General features: G+C 35.8%; 1 protein-coding gene across 1 annotated transcript in view; it reads right to left on the reverse strand.

Annotated features, from left to right (window-relative positions):
* ARHGAP24 (Rho GTPase activating protein 24) overlaps positions 1-21,885 on the reverse strand; it is a 426,381-nt gene extending 404,496 nt beyond the window's left edge. The window contains exons 1-2 of the mRNA XM_032145923.2: positions 21,809-21,885; positions 21,328-21,527 (exon numbers count right to left, since the gene is read on the reverse strand). Coding sequence (XP_032001814.1) covers positions 21,328-21,527; positions 21,809-21,836 — 228 coding nt within the window. The 5' untranslated portion in view covers positions 21,837-21,885. The remainder of the gene's footprint in view (positions 1-21,327; positions 21,528-21,808) is intronic.
* Positions 21,886-22,805: the final 920 nt, after the last annotated feature.

Raw genomic sequence — 22,805 nt, forward strand, 5'->3', positions numbered from 1 at the left:
AAAAACTATAAAAGACTGATGAAATAAATGAAAGAGGATATTAAAAAAAGGAGAGATCCCATATTCATGGAATAGAAAAATCAAAATTGCTAAAATGTCCATACTACCCAAAGCAATCTACAGATTCAATGCAATCCCTATCAAAATACCAATGACATTCTTCACAGAAATAGAAAAATATACCCCAAATTTATACAGAATGACAAAAGACCCAGAATAGCCAAAGCTATTCTGAGCACAAAGAACAAAACTGGAAGAATCACATAACCTGACTTCAAACTATACCACAAAGCTATTGTAACTAAAAGAGCATAGTACTGGCATAAAAGCAGACATATAGACAAGTCTAACAGAATAAAGAACCCATAGACAAATCCACACATCAACAGTGAGCTCATTTTTTGACAAAGGTGTCGAGAACATACATTGGGGAAAGGACAGTCTCTTCAATAAATCATTCTGGGAAAACTGGATATTCATATGCAAAGTAATGAAACTGGACCCCCATATCTTGCCATATACAAATCAAATCAAAATGGATTAGGATTTAAGTCTAAGACCTCAAACTATGAAACTACTAAAAGAAGTATTGGGGAAACTCTCCAGGACATTGGACTGGGCAAATAATTATTGAGTAGTAGCCCACAAGGATAAGCAACCAAAACAACAATGGACAAATGGGGTCACATCAAGTTAAAAGGCTTCTGCACAGCAAAGGATACAATCAACAAAGTGAAGAGACAACCCACAGAATGGGGGAAAATATTTGCAAACCACTTATCTGACAAGGGATTAATAACCACAATATATAAGGAGTTCAAATAACTCAATAGAGAAAAATCTAATAATCCAATTAAAATGAGGGCAAAAAATCTGAATAGGTATTTCCCAAAAGAAGACATACAAATGGCAAACAGTTATATGAAAAGGTGCTCAACATCACTGATCATCAGAGAAGCATTCATCTTGTATACTTGTATCAAAATAGCTCATGTACCCTATAAACCTATATTTCTACTATGCACTCACAAAAGTTAAAAGTTAAAAAAAACAAAGTTGTTTGTCAGGCCAATGGGGAAGGAGTGCTAGGACGAAATAGGCAAGTCTGCTTTAACAGGGAAGGAACAGTGGGAGTCACATCTGACAAATCCAGCCCAAGTTTATGGGTCAGATTATAGAGCCAGAGGTTTTCAAAATTGCTTTCCCTTCTGCCATGAAACACATAATTGGTAGTATGCCTAATAATAACAAAAATTTGTTATTGTGGTGGTTTGGGGAGTGTGGTTGGCTGGCTGTGGTATGGTAATACTATTAACAAACATTTACAGCATATTTTCTGTATGCCAGGTACCATGCTAAGTGCTTCATACGTAGCAGCTCATTTAATCCTCACAAGAATCCTTTGACATAGTTTTGACTTACGCTCACTTCCGAGAACTCTAAAAGCACTTCCCTCCTTTTCCCTTGCAATGAAGAAAATGTCAGAGTACACATGAGTATTACAGGGATAATCGAGCCACTGCAATTTATAAAAAGTAAATCTTTCTCAAGCTAATACTTTAACTAATGACTTGTGAATTTATGTGACTTGTGACTAATGACTTGTGACTTGTAACTAATGACTGTGACTTATGACTAAGTCTGACACAAGACCATGTTGACATTAGAGTTGAGCACTGCAGTATTACACTTTGCTATTCTTGTTTCCCAGACTCACTCTCTAATTCCAAACTAAACGTGATGGAAATGTGTGTTTCTGATAAAAGTAGAAAGCAGATGAGCATTGGTAGATATGTGATTACCAATCCCCCAACCCTGCAAGAAAATCTGTTAAAAAGGCAGATCTCGTCGGGCATGGTGGCTCACGCCTGTAATCCCAGCACTTTGAGAGGCTGAGGCATGTGGATCACCTGAGGTCAAGAGTTCCAGAGTAGCCTGGCCAATGAGGTGAAGCCCCATCTCTATTAAAAATACAATAATTAGCCAGGCATGGTGGCACCATGCCTGTAGTCCCAGATACTCAGGTGCCTGAGGCAGGAGAATTGTTTGAACCCGGGAGGCAGAGGTTGCAGTGACTTGAAATTGCACCATTGCACACCAGCCTGGGCTACAAAAGCAAAACTCCATCTCAAACAAACAAACAAAAAAAAAAACCCAGCAGATTTTACAGGTTAGTGCTGTAGTGCTGCATGGGAAAGGCATTATAAATAATTTTTGTACAGCCTTTCATTTTGCAAATATGAAAACTAAGACTCTTGATTTTCATTTATATTTGACTACTCTTATTTTTTTCCTGTACATATTTTTAAAAGTCATGACAAATTTATTTTAAAAAGTTAAGATCCTTATGTTAAATTTTAAATAAACATATATTTCAGTCTGCTTAAAAGTACAATAATAATTTTGATAAAAGTTTTAGGGAGTTTTCAGTAGTAAAATTAGTTTTACTATAAAGTATGTTCTTTTGGAGGAAAACCATGGCAGACAGAAAGTACGCAATGAGTGTTTATTTTAATTAGAAAAAGAAGGAAAGGGCCAGGCGTGGTGGCTCATACCTGCAATCCCAGCACTTTGGGAGGCCGAGGCAGGTGGATCACCTGAGGTCAGGAGTTCAAGACCAGCCTGGCCAACATGGTGAAACCCCGTATCTACTAAAAATACAAAAATTAACTGGGCATGGTGGCATGCATCTGTAGTCCCAGCTACTAGGGAATGCTGGAGCAGGAGAATAGCTTGAACCCAGGAGGCAAAGGTTGCAATGAGCCGAGATCTCACCACTGCACTCCAGCCTGGGCAACAGAGCGAGACTCCATCTCAAAAAATAAAATAAAATAAAATAAAATAAAATAAAATAAAATAAAATAAAATAAAATAAAAATAAAAAGGAAGAAAGAAGAAAGGGAGAAAAAAAGGAAAGGAAGGGAAGGGAAGGAAAGAAGGAAGGAAGAAAGGACGGGAGGGATGGAGGGGGGTGGGGGGGAGGAAGGAAGGTAGGCAGGAAGGAAGAAAGAAAGTTTTCTCATTCCAAACAAATTAAAATTTCATTTACATTAAACAATCATTTGCTAAACAGCATCTTTGTGTTACCAATTCACTGTCTTGTGATTACACATTAAGTGTTACTTTAAGAACAATTTCCTTTTCTTCTAAAAGAGGGATAATCTAAATTAACATGCAAAATGCACATCGTAGTAATTAGTCAAACAAAAATGTGGATGGTATGAAAATTTGCAATGTGCAGCAATGGCTTTGAAAAATATCAGATCTAACTTCCAGACTTATAATTAAGAAGGAATTATTTTGTAAAATAAAAAATCCACATTTTATTTTTAAACTCTTGAATCTATTTTGAAAGAATTATTTAACATACAGGATTAGTATGTACTGCACATGTTTATCAAAGTATTTTGACTTAATGGCAGATGCTCCAGCCAAAGAGATCTCTCTAGCTTATCCCAAGAGGAATTATTAGTCTCAAAAGACAGGACCCAAAGGATAGCTTGATATTGGGAGGCAAACGAAATGAAAAATATATCTCTGGCCAGAGACGTAGAAGATATTAACAGGAACCAGACTCATTATCTAGTCAGTTTTCAGGCATGGTCCCAAAATGGTCACTACCATGATTACATGAGAAAAAGAACTTATTCAAATGTTAATTGTAACAAATAAAAATTCCTGTCCCTAGTCAAGTCAATCAGTCCTACCATCTCATATCCTCTGGCTTGTTGTGTTTTTTGTTTGTTTTTGTTTTGTGTATGTGTGTTAAAAAGCTAAAAGAATGAATGAAATATGAATAAAATGTTCATTTCAAGGACTATCAAAATTTCAAGCTAAAAGAACATTAGATGTCAATCCAGTGCAATCGTCTATTGTTTTAAGATGAGAAAATGGGGATCCAGAGTCATTAACTGGCCAGGCTTTAGGTGGCAGAGTTAGGACTCAAATCCACTGCTAGGACTCTGACATCGGCCAGATCACAATTGTTTGTTATCAGACATAATTCACCTACATGCAAATACCCACAGAAGCTTCACTCTGCAAAGCTATAAGAAGGTGGTGAAGTTTACAGAATCTCTATTCATTTATATGCCCACATCTCTGAGGCCCAATGCAATTTATTTTACAAAGTTGTCTTCACCTACAAGTTTCACCTTGCAGGTGATTTACCTCTGAGAATAATATCTGATGGCCTTTAGAGAGGAGCCAACTTTTTATGCTTCTCCATTTCAAATCAGTTCAACATTAAATTAGAAGCTTCATAGGTAAGAAAGAGTGGTTTAGTCTTCAGGGTACAAAGTCTTCAACAATAACTGTCTTCATACTCTTCCTATGCATGTTAGAAACTTTGTATTGATAATAAAATACTAAAATTGTTGAAATCTTAGAAACGAAATAAAAATTTTGTCTATTTTAAGCTCTTAACTACTTATTTAAAACTATCTCAGAAACAAAAGTAGAAGTCAATAATATATACTTCTCTGTAATGAATTTCTTATCATCTTTGCACTTTAAAGAATCAGATGCCCACGTCCAAAATGAATTTATGGTACTTCTTCAGTCAATAGACATTAATTGAGTGCATACTGTGTGCACACACTGTGCTATATGAGAGGGTCCCTGGACTCAAGGGGTCACAGTAAGATAGGAGAGCTAATAGCAATCTTACATGAAAAGTGCTATCAAACAGATATTTATTTACAGGACTCAGAATTCACAAAAGAAAGCCACTAATTTCCACCCCCATCCTCCAGGCTGGGCAGAGAATGAAGAAGGGAATCATGGAAGGTCAGAGAGGCATGAAACATGCTTTTATTTTCTCTTAAAACAACAAATGAAAACTATTACACTAAAAGGCAGCAAGAGGCATTTAGCAAGCACAAAACATCAACAATTAAAAAGCAACAGGAGGCTTCTGCGAAGAACCCAATCATGTGCATGCATAGCATTTAGTGACTGGCTGATCAAGAAAAGCAACTCTGCCTCTTGGTGAGGCTGACAGTGTGTTCAAGATAAAGGCAGGGATGACTAAGAAATCCCTTGGTGATGAGGTTACCAGCACACAGGGCTGTTTTCCCTCTGCATGTTATCCTCTCAGCCCAGCATATCCTTCCTTCCTTCTCTTTGCATGACAGTCTTCTTTCTTCTTTAGATCTCAATTTAAATGTGACTTCCCTTCCTTTCTATCTAAATAGACCCTACTATCATGACCACCACTGCACCAGTATTGTCTGTCTAGTTCTCTATTTTCCTCATAGTAGGTTACTTTCCTTACTTGTTAAATGGCTGTCTCCACCATCATAATCGAGCTTCACAAGAGCAGTGACTTGTTTTAGATCAAGCATACCTGGCATATATCACATGCATAAATCTATTCATGAATAAATGCAGAAGGAAAGAAGGATGGAAGGAATGAAGAAGAAAGGAAGCCAAGAGTCCTAGTCTATCAAGTCCGAGGCATTGATGGAACTGCACTTATTTCATTTATTAAAATGCTGCATGATTAGATCACTATTTGTCAATTTGACTAAAGTGTATACTTCTAAAGAAAAAAAACTCACTGGCTGTAGAAGTCAAGTTAAATATTTTCATGGTAATAAAATAATACATGAACATAAACCCCCCACCCAAATTCACAAGCCTATACTGAACAAACTAAAAAACTAATAAAATTTAAACATCATTTCATGTTAAAATCAACATTCATGTGATCTGCTAGATGATGCTTTTTTCTTTTAAAAGGATTATCATACACAACATGAAATAACTACTAACTATTATAGCACAGGGGCAACTGAAGCCACAACTTATCTCTATTCTAACTACTGGGGAACTTTTTTTCAGACAGTACTGTATGGCAACATCATTCAGCCTTCTCTTTGTGAGAATGTAACATTTTTCTGTATTAATTTACCTCTGTTCTGTTGGGTCAATTAAGGAATACCACTTGGGGTCAATGTGATTAGAAAGGCAAACTAAACATGACTATTAATAACACAAGGCACTGTTTGACTACATAATAGTAACATAGATACTTACAGAAGTTTCTATGAGTACTTTTTAAAATTCCAATAGAGAATGCATCAATCTCCCATTTTGAGAAAAGGGAACACATATTGGATTGTGGCCTATTCTTTAGTTTTAGTGCTTATAGCAGAAGACCTAGATTTGAAACTCTGCTAAAAATATAAGCAATTTTAAGGTATTATGTGAATTAAGCAATTCTCAACTTTATTTTTATTTATTTATTTATTTTTGAGAAGGAGTCTCGCTCTGTTGCCCAGGCTGGAGTGCAGTGGTGCAATCTCGGTTCACCGCAACATCCACCTCCCAGATTCAAGCGATTCTCCTGCCTCAGCCTCTCGAGTAGCTGGGACTACAGGAACGTGCCACCATGCCTGGCTAATTTTTGTATTTTTAGTAGAGACAGGGTTTCACCATATTGGCCAGGCTGGTCTCCAACTCCTGACCTTGTGATCCGCCTGCCTCAGCCTCCCAAAGTGCTGGGATTACAGGTGTGAGCCACTGCGCCCGGCCCAATTCTCAACTTTATTAAGCCTGAGAATCTCTTATACAAATTATAGTCTTCTCTGACCCTCAGCTTCCTTTTCTATCAAATGATAGATGTAACATGGTAGATATTCAAGCTTCATTCTGTTTGAGATATAGGGAATGGCATACCACCAAAATAGTATTAGGATTGAATATCTGAGTCTCTTATTCAACCAATCACATGTCAGCATGAAACTGTGTTCACAGGTAGTAAAACAAGCTTCCAAACACTTTATTACTGATGCAGGCTTTGGGCCAAAGCTGCTTCATAGATCTCTGGTAAGAAAGTATGAACAAAGGTTCCTTTTCCCTATGCATGGTAAGTGGATGTGGTTTTGAATCACAGAATCTTACTTACTCTATTTCAACCCAAATCTCAAATTCAAGTCTCCATTCTTACCACTCCATTGGGATGTAACGCCTCACCCTAGCAATTGGCTAAAAGAATATGAGCAAGAACAAGAAAGAGAGGGGCAAAAAAAGAAAGAGCGATAACAAGAGGCATCCACTTGACCTTCCCAGAGTGGGGCAAATGCTCCTGCAATCATTTTCTGAGAGAGAATGGAGAAAAATAGTTAAAAATCAAGGGAGATGCTGATATACAAAACAGGACTAGAAAATTAGAGGGATTCCAGGAGTCAGAAATTGTTGTTCCAATGAGAGATCTGGACCAAGTATTTTACACATGTGACCACGAACCAACTAGATGCAAAGGATAAAGAAATAATTGGCACTTTTCCCTTCTGGATAGTAGTCCCTGGGGAACCAAAGGTAGGAAAAAGAGACTAATGTCTCAGCATGCTCCAGACTGGACTTTTAATACATTACTGTAAGCCACCAGTAGAACAGTGACTAGTGGAAAAGCTCTGAAGCCTAACTTACAAAAGCAGACTTTCCTTTCCTTGGAGATGGAATAAGGGAAATGAAAGCAAGAACGAACATCTTCCATCTACCCAATTCCATGAAATTATAAAAATTATTTTATTCTTTGACAGAAATGTCCAAAATCAATTCTACAACATTGTCACATCAGCAGGTGTTCAAGTCCCATAGCCATTTTGCTATAACGCTTAAATGGAAATACAGTTAAGAAGAGTACCTCTGCCACAGATTCCTCCAGGTTTCTCTCTAGGACTTAAAACACCAGAGGTGGATTCAACAGGAATCCACAAAGGTGAGTGGTGAGTGCCAGAGGCAGGCTTGATAGCCACACTCTTCTCAGTTGTCTGTCCCATGCCCAAGAAGACAGTCCATGGCACATTTGCTGATTAGCCATTTCCATTTTATGTACCATAATTTAGTCACAATCATCAGCTACTGCTCTGAATCACTTTTGTCTTGTGTCAAAAACGGAATACATCTGCTTTTGTTGACAAATCTTTTTCATTGTATGAGTTTATAAAGGCAGGTAGAAACAAAACTCAGGTTTATATTGCATGGCATTGATGGATCAGAGTGATGTAATGTGAAACAACTAAAAGTGGGAACCACCTACAAATGCCCATAGAGCTAAAAGAGGTTATTTCATTAATTATTGCAAAAAAAATGAGGATTAGATATAAGTAGATGGGTTTTAGCAAGCTCTACAATTCATCTTGCATACACACTCTTTGAGTATACTTAGTAAACAGCCAAGCATGGTCTACAAAAGGCCAATATGCCTTCTCCTAGGACCTCTAAGCAAAACTTAAGAGTTATTAACATAATTACTAGAACCCCCAGGATGCCTCTAAATTGTCATGATTTCAAAAAGGATGGGGTTCTTCAGCAGGGATATAACAAGCTGTATTATTATTTATTAAAGTAGGTATGAAATTCCTTGTTTTTTCTCTCTGATAAATAAATGTACTAAAAACACCTTTTGGCACTAGTTTGGATCCTACCCGTATCTACAGAACATTTATTTTTTTCCTTCCTGGACTTATTTTTATACCTACATTTTTCACTGTATGCCTGGTTTTGCCAATTGCTAGCCTTGGGATATAGATTTTTTAACCCTTCTGAAGTTCAGTCTCTTGATCTATTAAAAAACTTCTAATGAACAAAGTGTTGTGAGAATTAATAGAATAATAATATAAATAGAGTACTGAACACATAAGACATGACAGTTCATAATAAACATTTACCCTTTTTCATCTTCCTGGAAAGCCACAGTAGAGTGAAGGATTACCTATTAAAATGCATCTTTAATTTTTATTAGTTAAACCGTCTTTAATTGTCACTCTAAGAAAATATTTGAAACTTAGGAATAGTTTGAGTTAGTTACACTAGAACAGGAAAACTTGTTTTTATTTTAATTTCTGAGCTCAGTAATATTGCTAATGCATTTTACAAGAAAAAAATCAGAAATTTTCAAATTTTTAGACAGACATCAAAACAGGAAAGTAGAAGAGTATCAACTGTGTGGAATGCCACATTATGTAAGTCCCTGGGGGAGCACCGCACAACTCCTGTCTCTCAATCCAGAATATTAAAGGAAACAACAGGTCAGAAACAAAAGTGCAGTTTCCGACCAGCCACATAAACTAATCAGAGACACATAAACTTGGAAAGACAACACATATTGCTTCTTAAATTATTACTTCTAAGATAAAATCAAATTATATAATTTGAAATAGCTTAGTGAAAATATGTTGAAACTTTTCAATTCAGACCATTACCTGAGATCCATAAATGTTTTGCAGGTTTTTTTCCCCCAGTAATACTAAGTTGTGTAATAGTAAGAGTTGAACGATTAAAGTATCTGACATTTAAATCAACCCCATCGTATACTTTTTGGATATTGACATAAAGAGTGTTACAGTCTCTGTAGGCATATCTTTGTAAATGTAATTCATTGAAAAATGAATTAATCATACAATTTCAAGCAGTAAACTACAGTCTAATGTTTTAAAAATCCAGCCAAATTTTCTATCTCATGAGTTTTGCATCTCATAATTTTGGATGGAAAGGGCTTCAAAGGGGGCAGTCTGATTGTCCATATCTTTAACATATTCTCAAGCAGTTTAAAGAGTCAAAAACAGAGACAACATTTTAAATAAACATTATATTTATCAAAATTGCATGTAAAATGATGATTCTTTAAAGAGGCATTTTTGAAAACACTATATATTTTAGATAAGCCATAGTGACATTGTTTGTGGTAATTACTAAAACCAGCTTCAAGATTTTTACTTCAATATTCAAAATTCAGACTAAGATAGAAAACATAGAATATTTACAAATCTTCTCGTAGGTTGAAAATGGAATTACTGCTCATTTTCCCGTAGGATACTCTAGAGTGTCTCATTTCCAAAATATCTTTGGATATTGCAATGCAAATTTCATAGGCAAATTCAATGACTTGGGAAACAAAGTATTAGCTCATTGAAAGAATTATGATAACTTAATTTTTAAAAAGCAGGAACTTTTGTGGGGCTACACAAAACTTCTAGAAACCTGGGCTTGAATAGCAACTCTGAAGCCATCAGCTTCATCTCTTCATTTGATAGAGGAAGCACAGAAAGAAGGGACTAATACAAGGTAACATAACTCATTAATAGAAGAATAAAGTCCATAATCCAAAAGTACCTTTGGCTTATTTACCACCACATGCATTTTATATATGTACAAAACAAAAATTGACAGGTGGAAAATCTCCTTTAAAATCTAGAGAAAATGTAACTATTAAATACTGGCATTTATAAAAAAACTAGGAAAAGTTTCAAAATAGACACAGAAATTTAGCACTGAAAAACTGTTCAAAAATTGTATTAGAATCTTACTGCCAATGTTTTCTGCCTCCCCGGAGAAGGTTATGAATGTTAAAAAACACAGTTAAGTTACAGCTACATTGGTTTATTCAAATAATCAGTGCATCCTTCAAGAAAGGCCAGTACTACAGCATTTACAACTCATGTCTAAGTCAGTGAGCTCTTATCCATAGATTCAATTCTTTATCTTAAATTTTCTCAGGATTGGCCACAAAGTAGAACAAGTTTATCTTGTACTATTTTATTTCTAAACATGAGTGAAGAATTACATATTATTTAAGCATCTGTAATCCCATATCTAGAAAAACATGTTTAAGTAGAAATTCAGGTTCACAAAGATGAGTTAAGGATTCTGCTAATAAATAGAATTGATTCTATTAATCTTTTCTAATACATGACACAAACATAAACAATAAGTCAGAAGAGAAATAATTTATCATAAGTTAAAATATATGTAATGCTTATTATGCTATATTTTAGTACTTTAATATTTTAAAATATTAAAATCATATTTGTGTATATGGCAAGGTACCTGGTTCATAAGCAGTATAGAATATTATTTCAAGTTAATAATCATAAGAAGTCAGAAACAGGAAGGATTTTTACAATTGTGGAATAATTCTTTGATGAGAAAATATTAGTTCCACTTATCTGGGAGAATAAAAAGTATGTACATTTGATTTATAAGCTGTAGTTTCAAAAATATAAGAGTATAACATAGGTTTTTGTAATGAGATGTTAAATAGGAATTATTCTATTGTCTCTGACAGGTTTCTGAAATCTAAAAGCCGAAATGAAGAGGTACTAAGTGCCTTACTCTTCTACGAGACAACAGAACAACAGAATAGAATAAAACCCAGTCAGATACGATCACTGTGGCCAGAACCACTATTAGTCCTCCGCTTCCTGCTACAGGCAAAACATCTGAAAGGAGAGTCCATAACCCCCCTTGAGTCAAGGAAGATAAAACTCCAGCAGTCACTGGCAACTGGAGAGACTGGGAGTTCGCGCCTCAGTTTGTCACGTGCTGAGGCTGCTTTGCACTTATCCTTGAGTAATAGACAAAAGAACTGGAAAAAGTTCGTAGAGCAAAGAAAATTTTGGGATCATGTGGAGGGGCCTGCAACACCATATTTGTCATAGCAACCATGTATGGATTTCCAGTGAGTTCATGTGAAATAATGAAAAGTGGGTCCCCAGGTGATAGGACTTTAGCAAGAAGCTGTGGGGTGTACTGCCAATTCTGAGAGCTGAAAGGTGAAGAAAAAGGACAAGATAGGTTCTTTTTGTCATATTTAACATCAGGCACCTGGGATGTCGAGATGGTCATCAACAGCCACAAATTAGCCAGAAAGGCAGAAACAATCAATATGGACATGTAGTCCCCAACAGCAACGGGCTCTTAGGCAGAGATTCATCTGTCTTTGCTCACCTGTTCTCCTCACCAGTTCTCAGTAACAGAGACTTCAAAGACAAGGAAAGATTATCCAGCTCACAGTTTCTCTGCCTTGGTCTCTTTCTCTCTCTCTCTCTCTCTCTCACACACACACACACACACACACACACACACACACACAAACACATACATAGGGTGTGGAGGGACGCAGATGAAATTTAAACCAAGTATGAGGTTTGAGTTTTAAATTAGATTGAAATTGAATAAAAATGATCAGCATAGTTCCTCAAAAGGTTAAACATACAGTTACCATATGACCCAGTCACTCCACTCCTAGGTGTATGCTCAAGAGAAATGAAAACATATGGCTACAAAAACACTTGCAAATGAATATTCAGAGCAGCATTATTTATAATAACCAAAAAGTGTAAACAACCGATATGTCCATCAACCAACAAATGGATTTTAAAAAGTGTTATATTAATACAATGGAATATTTTTCAACAAAACAAAAAAACAAAGTACTGATAGCATGTTACAACATGAATGAACCTGGAAAATATTATGCTAAAAGAAAAAAAGCCAAATTTCAGAAAGTGAGAACAATAATTTTTGTATCTGGATTTCTTCCTTGTACATAAAAAGTGATCAAAACATTCTAAAATTGTAATTTCATAGTTTATAATTGATAAATAGTCACCAAATGAATGAACATATGGTGATAGCTCTAAAAAACAAGAAGCAGCTGGATTTAGGCAAGATAAAGCCAAAGAAGAGAAGACACGAAAATTGAATAGCCAAAAAAAAAAAAAAAAAAGAAAAACCTAAACGAGAACAAGTAACAAATGGCGATGAAATATTTAATATATCAAGGGCAAAAAAATAGGCTTTTAAAACACATTGCTGTAAACACCAAAAATGTAAATATTCAAATTATATTTTTACTCATTTGTTTTTGCCCCTAAAGTTTCTTCTCCTCTAGTTGGTATAATGGAAATTTTCCTGAATTTGTGCACATGAGATAGTCTGAATACGGACTACCTGGTTCCATATATTGAATTGCATCACAAATACAAAAGCCTTCAGTTAATAATAGTAGATGTGAGAATAGAACTCAAGGGATTCAACTCCAATAGTTCTCCCTTCAAATTGGTGCTGAGAAACCGGAAAACCAGTGCTGCCTCTCTCTGGGGTAGCCGGTTTTGTAAAGACAATTTTTCAAGTCTCCTTGGCTGTCATCATAATCATTTTGATAAACTCTGAAGGAGCCCAAAAAAGTAATGTAAAGAAAGAGAAAAGGCATACTACAAGGGAGAGTATTGTTCTGAAATCTTTCCATGTAATAACTTTAATGTTTGACAGCATAGGTGACAAGTGAAAACAAGTTATTTTCTGCTCTGAAGTTAGCATGACCAACGAAAAGCACCTCCTTGTAAATCTTACATGGGCTGATCATCTATTATTTCCTTCATTATACAATTAATAAAGTATATATTATAGATCTTAACTTCTAAACTGCTGTGTTAATGTATCCCGATGGAAAAAGATGGTAGAAATGATGATGATGATAGTAACATCAATAGCTAATATTTATTAACTGCTTTATATGTGGCCAGGTACTGTGTAAGCATTCTAGAAACATTAATTCATGTATTGTTAACAACTATTCTGAGATAGGTATTTTATGATGTATATTTTACAGATGAGAATAATGAATTTTATGAACTTAGCCAAGCCCTATAGCTAGTAGTGGGTCTAGACTGAACCCAGGCAGTCTGATTCTAGAAACTGCACAAAAAAACAAGTGGACTTAACTGCCTCCCAGGGAAGTGCCTATACCAGACAAATCAATTCTGGAGAAAATTATGAGCATGAAAATGGTCTCACATGCTGTGATCCCTCTGCCCATCAGTCTCTTTTTGTGCAAGATATCCTCTGTGCTTTTCCATCTCAGGTGCCCTCTCCAGCAGCAACAGATTTTCTTAGCTCTTCCTCCTACAGTCAAAAGTGACCTGAGGAGCATTCCTGTAATTCCTACTTACACACTAATGGAATGATGGCAGGTCAAGTAGTTATCTACAGCATACTTGCTTTTCATAATTTTTCCAGGGACTAGATAGTAATATAAAATAGTCAATTATAGGAGTTGCAGGACTGTCATGGAAGGCCTTTTCAGATAGGCAGGCATTTTAGATTCCTTCACAGTGAACTGTACACAGAATGAGTTCTATTTTAACTGTTTAGCTTTAAGTCTAATAAACCAAGAAAAACGGGCATACAAAGGCAGGGAAAATGTAAGGTCTCAAGATAAAATCTAAGACATTCACTACTGCTTTCTGGACTCTTAACAAACTTGCCTCTGCTTTCTTCTCCAAATCTCTCTCTCTTCTTGTCCTCTTTCTTAGGTATGGGAATACCTGACCATTATCAATTTCTAACAATTTACAAAAGGGCCATGGCCTACACCTTTTCTTTGCCATAAATACCACTCCAGCCGCTATGGATACCATCCTTCAATTCTCAGGTTAAATTATTCCTTCGAGAAGTTCTCTCTAAACCTTGAAGTGGTGGTAGGGGCTTCTCCTATGACTTCCAATGGTTCCCTATTTTATCTTTATTAAAATACTTATTACATGGTATAATAACTATAATTATGCCTAATACCCACTAGAATTTAACTCCTTCTTCACAAATGGTTGGTATTATTTTAGTCACGTACAGCAGACAGTTCTCACTCTCGCACTCCTCTTCTCCCAGGATTAATCTAGGCTCCATGTCCAGCCTCCTTTGCAGTTAGATGTGCTCATGTGACTCAGTACTATCTCACTAACAAAATGTGAACAGAAGTGACAAGGACCACTACCATGTCTGGTCCATCTGATCCTTCTAGGCAATACTCTATTTTATATCCCCATGGTGAATTTGGAAGCCAAAAGTTAAAATTGCAAAATCACTGGCAGCCTAGGTTTCTAAATAGTTGTTTAAAGCAAACTTTCCTTACTTACCTAGAATAATTTTGGACTTTCACCTGAGCTGCTTCTTTCTAAATCTTTATTTTGAGGGATCTATTTTTTATGTAGACATATTTTTTTCTATGATATATATTATAAATATAAATATATATATTTCCTAGAATCTAGAATACTTGTAGGTACATTAGAAATCTATAAATACATGTTCACTTAAAAAATCAAATGAATGAGTAGTATTAATATCTTAAACAATAAATTCTATTTTTCTCATACTAATTTATAAAACTACTAATGTTTATTTCATGCTTACCATGTATCATTGCTTTCCAAAATCAGATACATAAAGTATCTCATTTAATCCCCAAAATAATGTTATGAGGTATTTACTATCATAATCTCATTATACAGATTAGTAAATTGAAGCTTATACCAGCTAACTCATTTGCCCAATGTATCCGAATTAGTAACTATATGAGCTAAGATTCAATTCGAATAATTTTATTCTAAAGCCTATGTCTTTACTCTTAAAAAAGTTATTCCTATATTGCTGTGTAGAGGAAAGCAATAAAATTTTAAATAACAGTGGAATAAAATAATATTTTATATGAATAATACTATCACTTTATATAATCATTTCTAGGAAAGTGCTAAGAGTTTCTAAGAATTTATGATGACACCACAGTACCATCTTAGTGTTGTTTTAAACACCAAAAGATTCAGATGCTACACAGAAAGTTAGTTTTAGATTTGAGGATGATATCTAAGTTTCAAGGTTTCTAGTATTATTTTAAATACTTCATCGAGGCTTTGGCTTCATAAATGTTAACGGGGCAGCAATTGCCTTAGAGATTTCTAGATTTCATTAACACACGAGTTGCATTAAATATATAAAATTAGAACTTACTTTTTTTTTGAGATGGAGTCTCGTTCTGTCGCCCAGGCTGGAGGCTGGAGTGCAGTGGCGCGATCCCGGCTCACTGCAAGCTCCGCCTCCCGGGTTCGCGCCATTTTCCTGCCTCAGCCTCCGGAGTAGCTGGTACTACAGGCGCCCGCCACTATGCCCGGCTAATTCTGTTTTTGTATTTTTAGTAGAGACGGGGTTTCACCGTGTTAGCCAGGATGGTCTCGATCTCCTGACCTCGTGATCCACCCGCCTGGGCCTCCCAAAGTGCTGGGATTACAGGCGTGAGCCACTGTGCCCAGCCTAGAGCTTACTCTTAAATCAGCAATCAATCCTTGCACATTTAGAGGTCAGCCCTCAGGTTATAATTCACTCAGAATCACTTTGTTCTCTAAGTTAAGAAAATCCATTGTGATCTAATATAGTGTCATCTTCATCATGCACAGAAAAAACCTTCCCCACATAATTGGATCAGTATCTGTTGTAGAAAGTCTAGACCACATTAATTGGGTTGGTGCTTATTTATATTTTAGTCATTTTATCAGGAGTTTCAGATTGGCTTCTAAAAATCGATGACCTGCTGTGTCAAATTCTAGCACAAGGGTATGTCAGAGGCTTTCTCTAGTATGGCCAAGCTTGAGACTTAGTTTTTATTTAAGTAATAATATGCTACATAATAGAAGTAAAATAGGTGGGCCTGAAAAACCATTAGGAAAATTTATCACTGGATTCACTTAACGAAACCTGCACAATTGCCTTATTTTTAAGATAACTATAATCATACTTCATCTCTGACTTGGCTGCTTCCCCCATGTTATTGTATTGACAAGGCCATGGTCATTTGTCACGATTAATGAAACATGCCAGAACAGATATTGTCATGAATTCAGTTCAAATGTGTTTTAAAACCCTTTCTAATAGGTATCCAAAGTCCTCCGGGGTGTGTGGTATAGGAGGAAGATTCTTTTATAGATTCTTCTGTACAGTATGATTTTACACTTTTTCCTCTGCATGTAAATATAATGAAATTTGTAAGATAAAATAGAAAAGATATTACTGAAAAAACTGGAAAAATTCAGCACTATAAAATGTTTATAGTAGTGGCCTGTGAGTAACAAGAATTATAGATGTATTAATGTACTTTCAAAAATGGCCTACATGCATCACTTTCCTGTTTGTTTTTATAACAATCCAAATCAACTTTATTTTTTAAATATGCTCTGGATAAAATCTGTATAAGTACAAATACTTGTAGACAATGGATTCTGGAGACAGTTTTGTCCTAAATGAACTAAAGCTGCTTTTTTTTATTAAAAAAATTACAGGATACTGAGGATGTTTAGTTTGATTTATATTAAATATTAAATAGCTACATTATGAGATAAGCCTCTCATATATTGCCAGGTATTGTTGGCTAAGTGCTGGAAAGTCATTGTTTACAAATCAGGTACTATCTCCAGAGAGCAGAGAGCCTTGAGGCACCTTTGCCTTTTGCTCAAAAAGAAAATACAAGAAAAGTGGCAGTGAAACTTTCTAAGTTCTCAAATTTGGGCAGGTTGCTGAATATTTGGAAGGCAAGGTGCAAGTTGAATAAGAACATGAAACATTCATAGTAAGTTCAAATATTTAAGTACATAATGCACTAAATCATATAAAGTGTGTTCTCATAGCAATAAAAATTGAAGACAGAGATGTAAGGAAAATCTAATTGAGAAACTCATATTTATTAGCTTAGGTTTCAATGTATTAGGAAACAACTGTCATAATTCCTTTCTGAGATTAACATAGTTGTGTAGTTTGAGTATCACAGGTGCTCTGGAAATAGCTTCTCACTGCCTACTAAGGAACCCCTTTTCCATTGGGGCCCCCCATTTCTCTCTAACTGCATTCTTGCCGTATATTCACCCTTGCAATATGGAGCTATCTATAGATATCTATTTTACAACTCCATGTCTTTCCTCTGCTCTGAATTCCTTTCCCCAATTTATCTACCTGGAAAACTCGTGTCGACCTTCAAAATCCCAGGTCAGGATCACCTCTTGCCTTATGCAGCCCTTCCCAAGCCCTCTAGACAGTCCTCACTCACTACTTGCTACTAACTGTACCTGTGTACTCATAGCATTCAGCATTTTCAGGGTAGCCTGTTATGATTATAATTTTGCTTTCCCTCAACAGATGAGCAGTTTTTCATAATAAGGATAATGATGGAGTTTGATTTGACTCTTTTTATTGAGTAAAACAACTCAGTGAAAATTTAATATAATAAAGAACTTTAACCAAGGACAAGAAGGACATAAATTTCAAGGGTTTTATACTCTCGTTTTAGAAGTGCCTTCTAAGAAAGTAAAAAAACAAAAAGCAAGTTAAGTTTATTGAATCTTTCCAGCTGGTTAGGAATGTTTAAAAGAAAGAATTTTTGAAATTTTACTCATGATATTTTCTCCATATTATTGAAATAGCCCTCATCAAAATATATGAAGCCTAAGGACATTCTTACGTTTGGAAGCACTGAAGTGAAAAGAACAAAACAAGAAATACCTCTGACTAAAAGCAAAGGTAAAGAAAAGCTGAGGACTAATGAGAAGGCAAGGATGAAGCAGAAGGAGCACTGGATCTAGGAGCAAGAAAGTGACTCCTAGTTCCTCATCTGTCACTCATTAACAACATCCTTTTGGCTGTTACACACAGATATACACACAACCACATACATGCCATCATAAACACACAAATGCAAAATGACAGGTTTTAGGACAAATTTTTTTCCACTTTCAACATTTTTCAAGGTGTTCAATTATTCTCCATTTAGATGTTCTGATTCTTTAAAAGATATTCTACAATATATCACTTCAGGTCTTATTTAATGTGGCTTAAACTTTGTTGTTTTAAATAGCATGATTTTGATAGATGGAGTTGAGAACAGTCAATATTACTCACGGTGCCTTGGTCCTGGCCCTGCTGCTGCATGGCTCTAGACACATTCCACTGACTCATTACCTCATTCAAAAATATGCTATTAACAGTTACCATGTGCCAGGCATCTACTCTCACTTGGTCTATTTTACGGGAAGAAATTAGGCCATTCATAGAACAATATAGAATGTTTGTATATTACAAAGTTCCCTCTGATATAGAAATTGTCAGTTCTTAATCTGAATTTGTATGCGTGTGTTTAAACATCAGGGCAAAACACTAAAAAGCTCAATATTAAAATTCTCAGTGCTTGAATTGTATCAAAGTTAGTTAAAAAAGATAATTCAAAGTTATTTCTCCCAAGGCTGGGTGCAGTGACTCACGCCTGTAATCCTAGCACTTTGGGAGGCTGAGGCGGGTGGATCATCTGAAGTCAAGAGTTCAAGACCAGCATGGCCAACACGGTGAAACCCCCGTCTCTACTAAAAATACAAAAAATTAGCCGGGTGTGGTGGCACACTCATGTAGTCCCAGCTACTTGGGGTCCTGAGACAGGAGAATCGCTTGAACCCAGGAGGCGGAGGTTGCAGTGAGCCAAGATTGCACCACCGCACTCCAGGCTGGGCTACAGAGTGAGACTCCATCTCAAAAAAAAAAAAAAAAAAAAAAAAAAAAAAAGGAAGAAAAAAGAATAAAGTTATTTATCCTACATTTTAACTGCTTTATTAATCACAAATCTTTAACAAATAATACATAGAATGAAAAATTTAAAAACATTTTTAGGGGGATGGTGATGGTCTATGTTTGGTTTGTAAAAGAATTAGTACTTTTTGGTCAATACAAGTCTATTTTGTTAATTTTAGTTATAGTAAGTCTACAAATACTAGTAATACTAGTAACATGGTAATATAAAAACACTATCCTGGAAATACTATGAATTAATGTAATTTTAATTTTGAGGTAGATTTTCATTTGAATTAATCTGGAGTTTTTACATTTTAAAATTTATATTTCCAATTTTTTAATCAATATAACCACTAGAGTGCCTGCTATTCATGAAGATACAGTGGATCCAAGCCTGTGGTCCGTGTTTCTCAAATCTGAGAATGTGCAAATGTCAGAGAATGTGCACATGAATTCTAGTTTGAGGAACTCTGCCCTAAATTGTTCAAAAAGGATATTATCATATTGCCTGGGGTATGGCCCTCTATGTATTTTTTCACAGATAGTATTCACTGTGTTCCTCCATAACGAAGTCCCCACATTGGACCCCCTAAATTCTGTCCTTTCACATTAACCTGATTCCTTTCTCTGAGTTTGGTAAAAATAATTTTATATTCAAGATAATACCTTAATCTGATTATTAGATAATTATAAAACAAGGTGCAATTAGAAAAGAACCATGGAGGGTAAGATAGAAGACAAAAAACTCCATTAATTTTCCTCTGATCTTTGAATGATTATATAATCTTGATTACATCACTTCATATCTCTAAGCCACAGTTTCCTCCTCTATAAAAATAATCCCCATATTCCCCACTGGTTTGCAATGACAAATGAAATAACAGATATGGAAAGTACTATAACTGTCATGATACCAATATGGGACCTTCTTAATTTACTTATAATGTCTTGGGCTAAAGCTATACGAACTCAGACTTACTTGAGACAAATTATTAAACCACTGTTTGTTTAACTTTGGGTAATCTGCATTACACATAAACCTTGGTGTTCATGCAAAAATAGGGTTAACAATACCTACCTCATAGGATTATTTTAAGTATTTCATAAGATAATATATGTAAATTTTTAGCCTGATGTCCAGCCCTGGTAAATGCCTAAAAAGTAGTAGCAATTTCAAAAAAATGACCAAGGTTTGTAGCATGTATTTTTATTGCTATTTTTAGGGAATTCAATTAGAGGAATGAGAACATCATGAAATTATAATGCCTTAGGAATGTAAAATACTAAAGCAGAGACCCGGTCCAAATTCCTAATTAAGTTCTTTAACACAAGAGGAAATAGCCTCAAGAACATACTGTTAGGGTTGTTTATATAAACGAATTTAAAATGTTTCTTCTTTCATGTATGTATCCTATAGGTGTAGATGAAAAACACACACATAAGTGATGCCTCAGTTTGCATATCCTCTCATCAACTGATAAGCCATGATGAATCTGAGAAAACTGTTGCAACTATAGTAATGCAGATGAAGATTATTCTCTCTCATTGCAGTCTTGAGACTTGTGGTTGAGAAAATAAGTAAATAAGCAAATAAAGAACCACTAAGGAACTACAAAGCAACAGAGAATATTCACAGAAGGATAGGTGCATTATGTATGCTGGTTGAATGTATCAGTGTCATTTGGTTTAGCACCACATCCATATTTTATGTGAGTTAAGGTATGGAGGGAAACCTCTGAGAATTGATACTGAAAATGTCTCAGAAATTACTGAAAGTTGTGCCTACAGTTCTTCCTTCAAACCTGTGCTTTCCATTTACTCCTGAGAAAAAGAAAGATGTTTTGGCTACAATATATCTTTTAGCAGATGTCTATTAAAATTTTCTCATGAACTAAGTTTGCCAGAGGAACTGAGACATTCTCCTCTGGCTTAGTAAAAATTAAAATTAATATTAGACAAGTATAATTTGCCTCTTGGCCTCAATTAGCAATTTTATTATCTCCAACTCAAAGCAAGCAATGGGTAAAAGGGTGAAAGATGACAATGAACTTAAGGAGACCAGGGAGCTCTGGGTGGTCTCAGTCCCAATCAGTTTCTAGCAAATCCCTCTATTTCTTGGCTTTCTTAGGCCCTTAATGCTTTACATTTTCTCCTACTCACCAAGGGCTTGGTTTCATCTTCATCTTTGAAATAATAGAGCTGATCCCCCTTGAGCACAAACCAGCGAGTATGCCAAGTCTTGACAAAGCCTCCTTGCTTCCTCAGCCACCCACACTTGATGGCATTCTGCCGCCCTTGGCCTTGCTGGGGGTTCTCCGTGGAGTCATTGTTCTCCTCCATTATCAAGCCGATGGACTTTCCTAGTTAGCAAACAAAAAGAAAGGAAAATAATGAGGTGCTCTGTTATATTCAACTCCCTTTTAAACCACTCTTCTCCAGAAAAAAAAAAAAAAAGACAAAGAGAGAGAGAAAAGAAAGAAAAGAAAGAAAGAAAGAGAAAAAGAAAGAGAGAAAGAGAGAGAGAGAAAGAGAAAGAGAGCAAGGGAAGTGAAGGGAAGGAAAGGGGAAGGGGAAGGGAGTGGGAGAAGGGGTGAAAAATGTTCCTCATCTCATTGGCCAAATTTCTAGACAAACCACAGACCTGGCAACAATATGCCCAGAGGAAACATGGAGAGAGCTTATTGTGCCTTCCTGCCTTCTTAAATGAATTCAGCAGCTGAGTGGTGCTCTTTGTCCCTAAGTAGAACTGAAAAATAAGCAAGTTCTAGAGGTAATGTGTGAAGAAGGAATTTCTAAAAATAACCTAAGTAGAACTGAAAAATGAGAAAGTTCTAGAGGCAATGTGTGAAGAAGGAATTTCTAAAAACACACTAAAACATAACTCTCAAGATGATGGCCTCTGTGTCTGTTGGGCACAGCCTAGGACAGGCCCCTGCAGGCCTAGGTTTACCTGAGCAAGAGCTAGCCTGACGTGTGTCCCCATTTCAAGAGACCATTCAGAAAATCTTAATGGAAGATATTTGTCTTACATAGGTGAACATATCTCAAGATGTTTCTACCCTCTGTTTCCCAGATTATTCCCTCGACAATTTCTTTGGCTGGTCAGGGATTCGTACAGCTGAAAAAAGTTTAAGAGAAAACAAACAAACAAACAAAAAACAAAACACCTGCTTTTGCTAGTTTTTTCTATAGTTTTTTCCTTTCTCCTACAGCCATTCTCAAGCTTCAGGAGGGTGTGGTGTGCACCAGTCCATGACATGATGAGGAATATTTTAAGGTTATGTGTGAAGGAGTATAAGGCCATACTACCTATACATAAGCAAGAAAATGAGTTCTTCACTGGAAAAATATTAACCAACAGGTGAGATGCTAAAACTGCTCCAGTAAGAACAGAGAAGGTGGACATTCTGGGGGAGCCAGGGACAAGTGGTTAAAAGAGATTTTCCTGTCCCAAAAGCTTCTTCCAAATTCTTGCTAATGTTTATTTCTAAACATTTATTCAGGAATTGGGAAGCCCTCTCTAACTCTTGTGTCTTTGATGAGGTTATAAAGATATTGATTATCTGATAAAACATAGATTATTCCTGTCCAGGCATATAAACAAAGTCCCTGTTTTATCATTTCTGATCAATTCTGGA

Source organism: Hylobates moloch, unplaced genomic scaffold, assembly GCF_009828535.3.
Source record: "Hylobates moloch isolate HMO894 unplaced genomic scaffold, HMol_V3 SCAFFOLD_2, whole genome shotgun sequence".
Classification (NCBI taxonomy): domain Eukaryota; kingdom Metazoa; phylum Chordata; class Mammalia; order Primates; family Hylobatidae; genus Hylobates; species Hylobates moloch.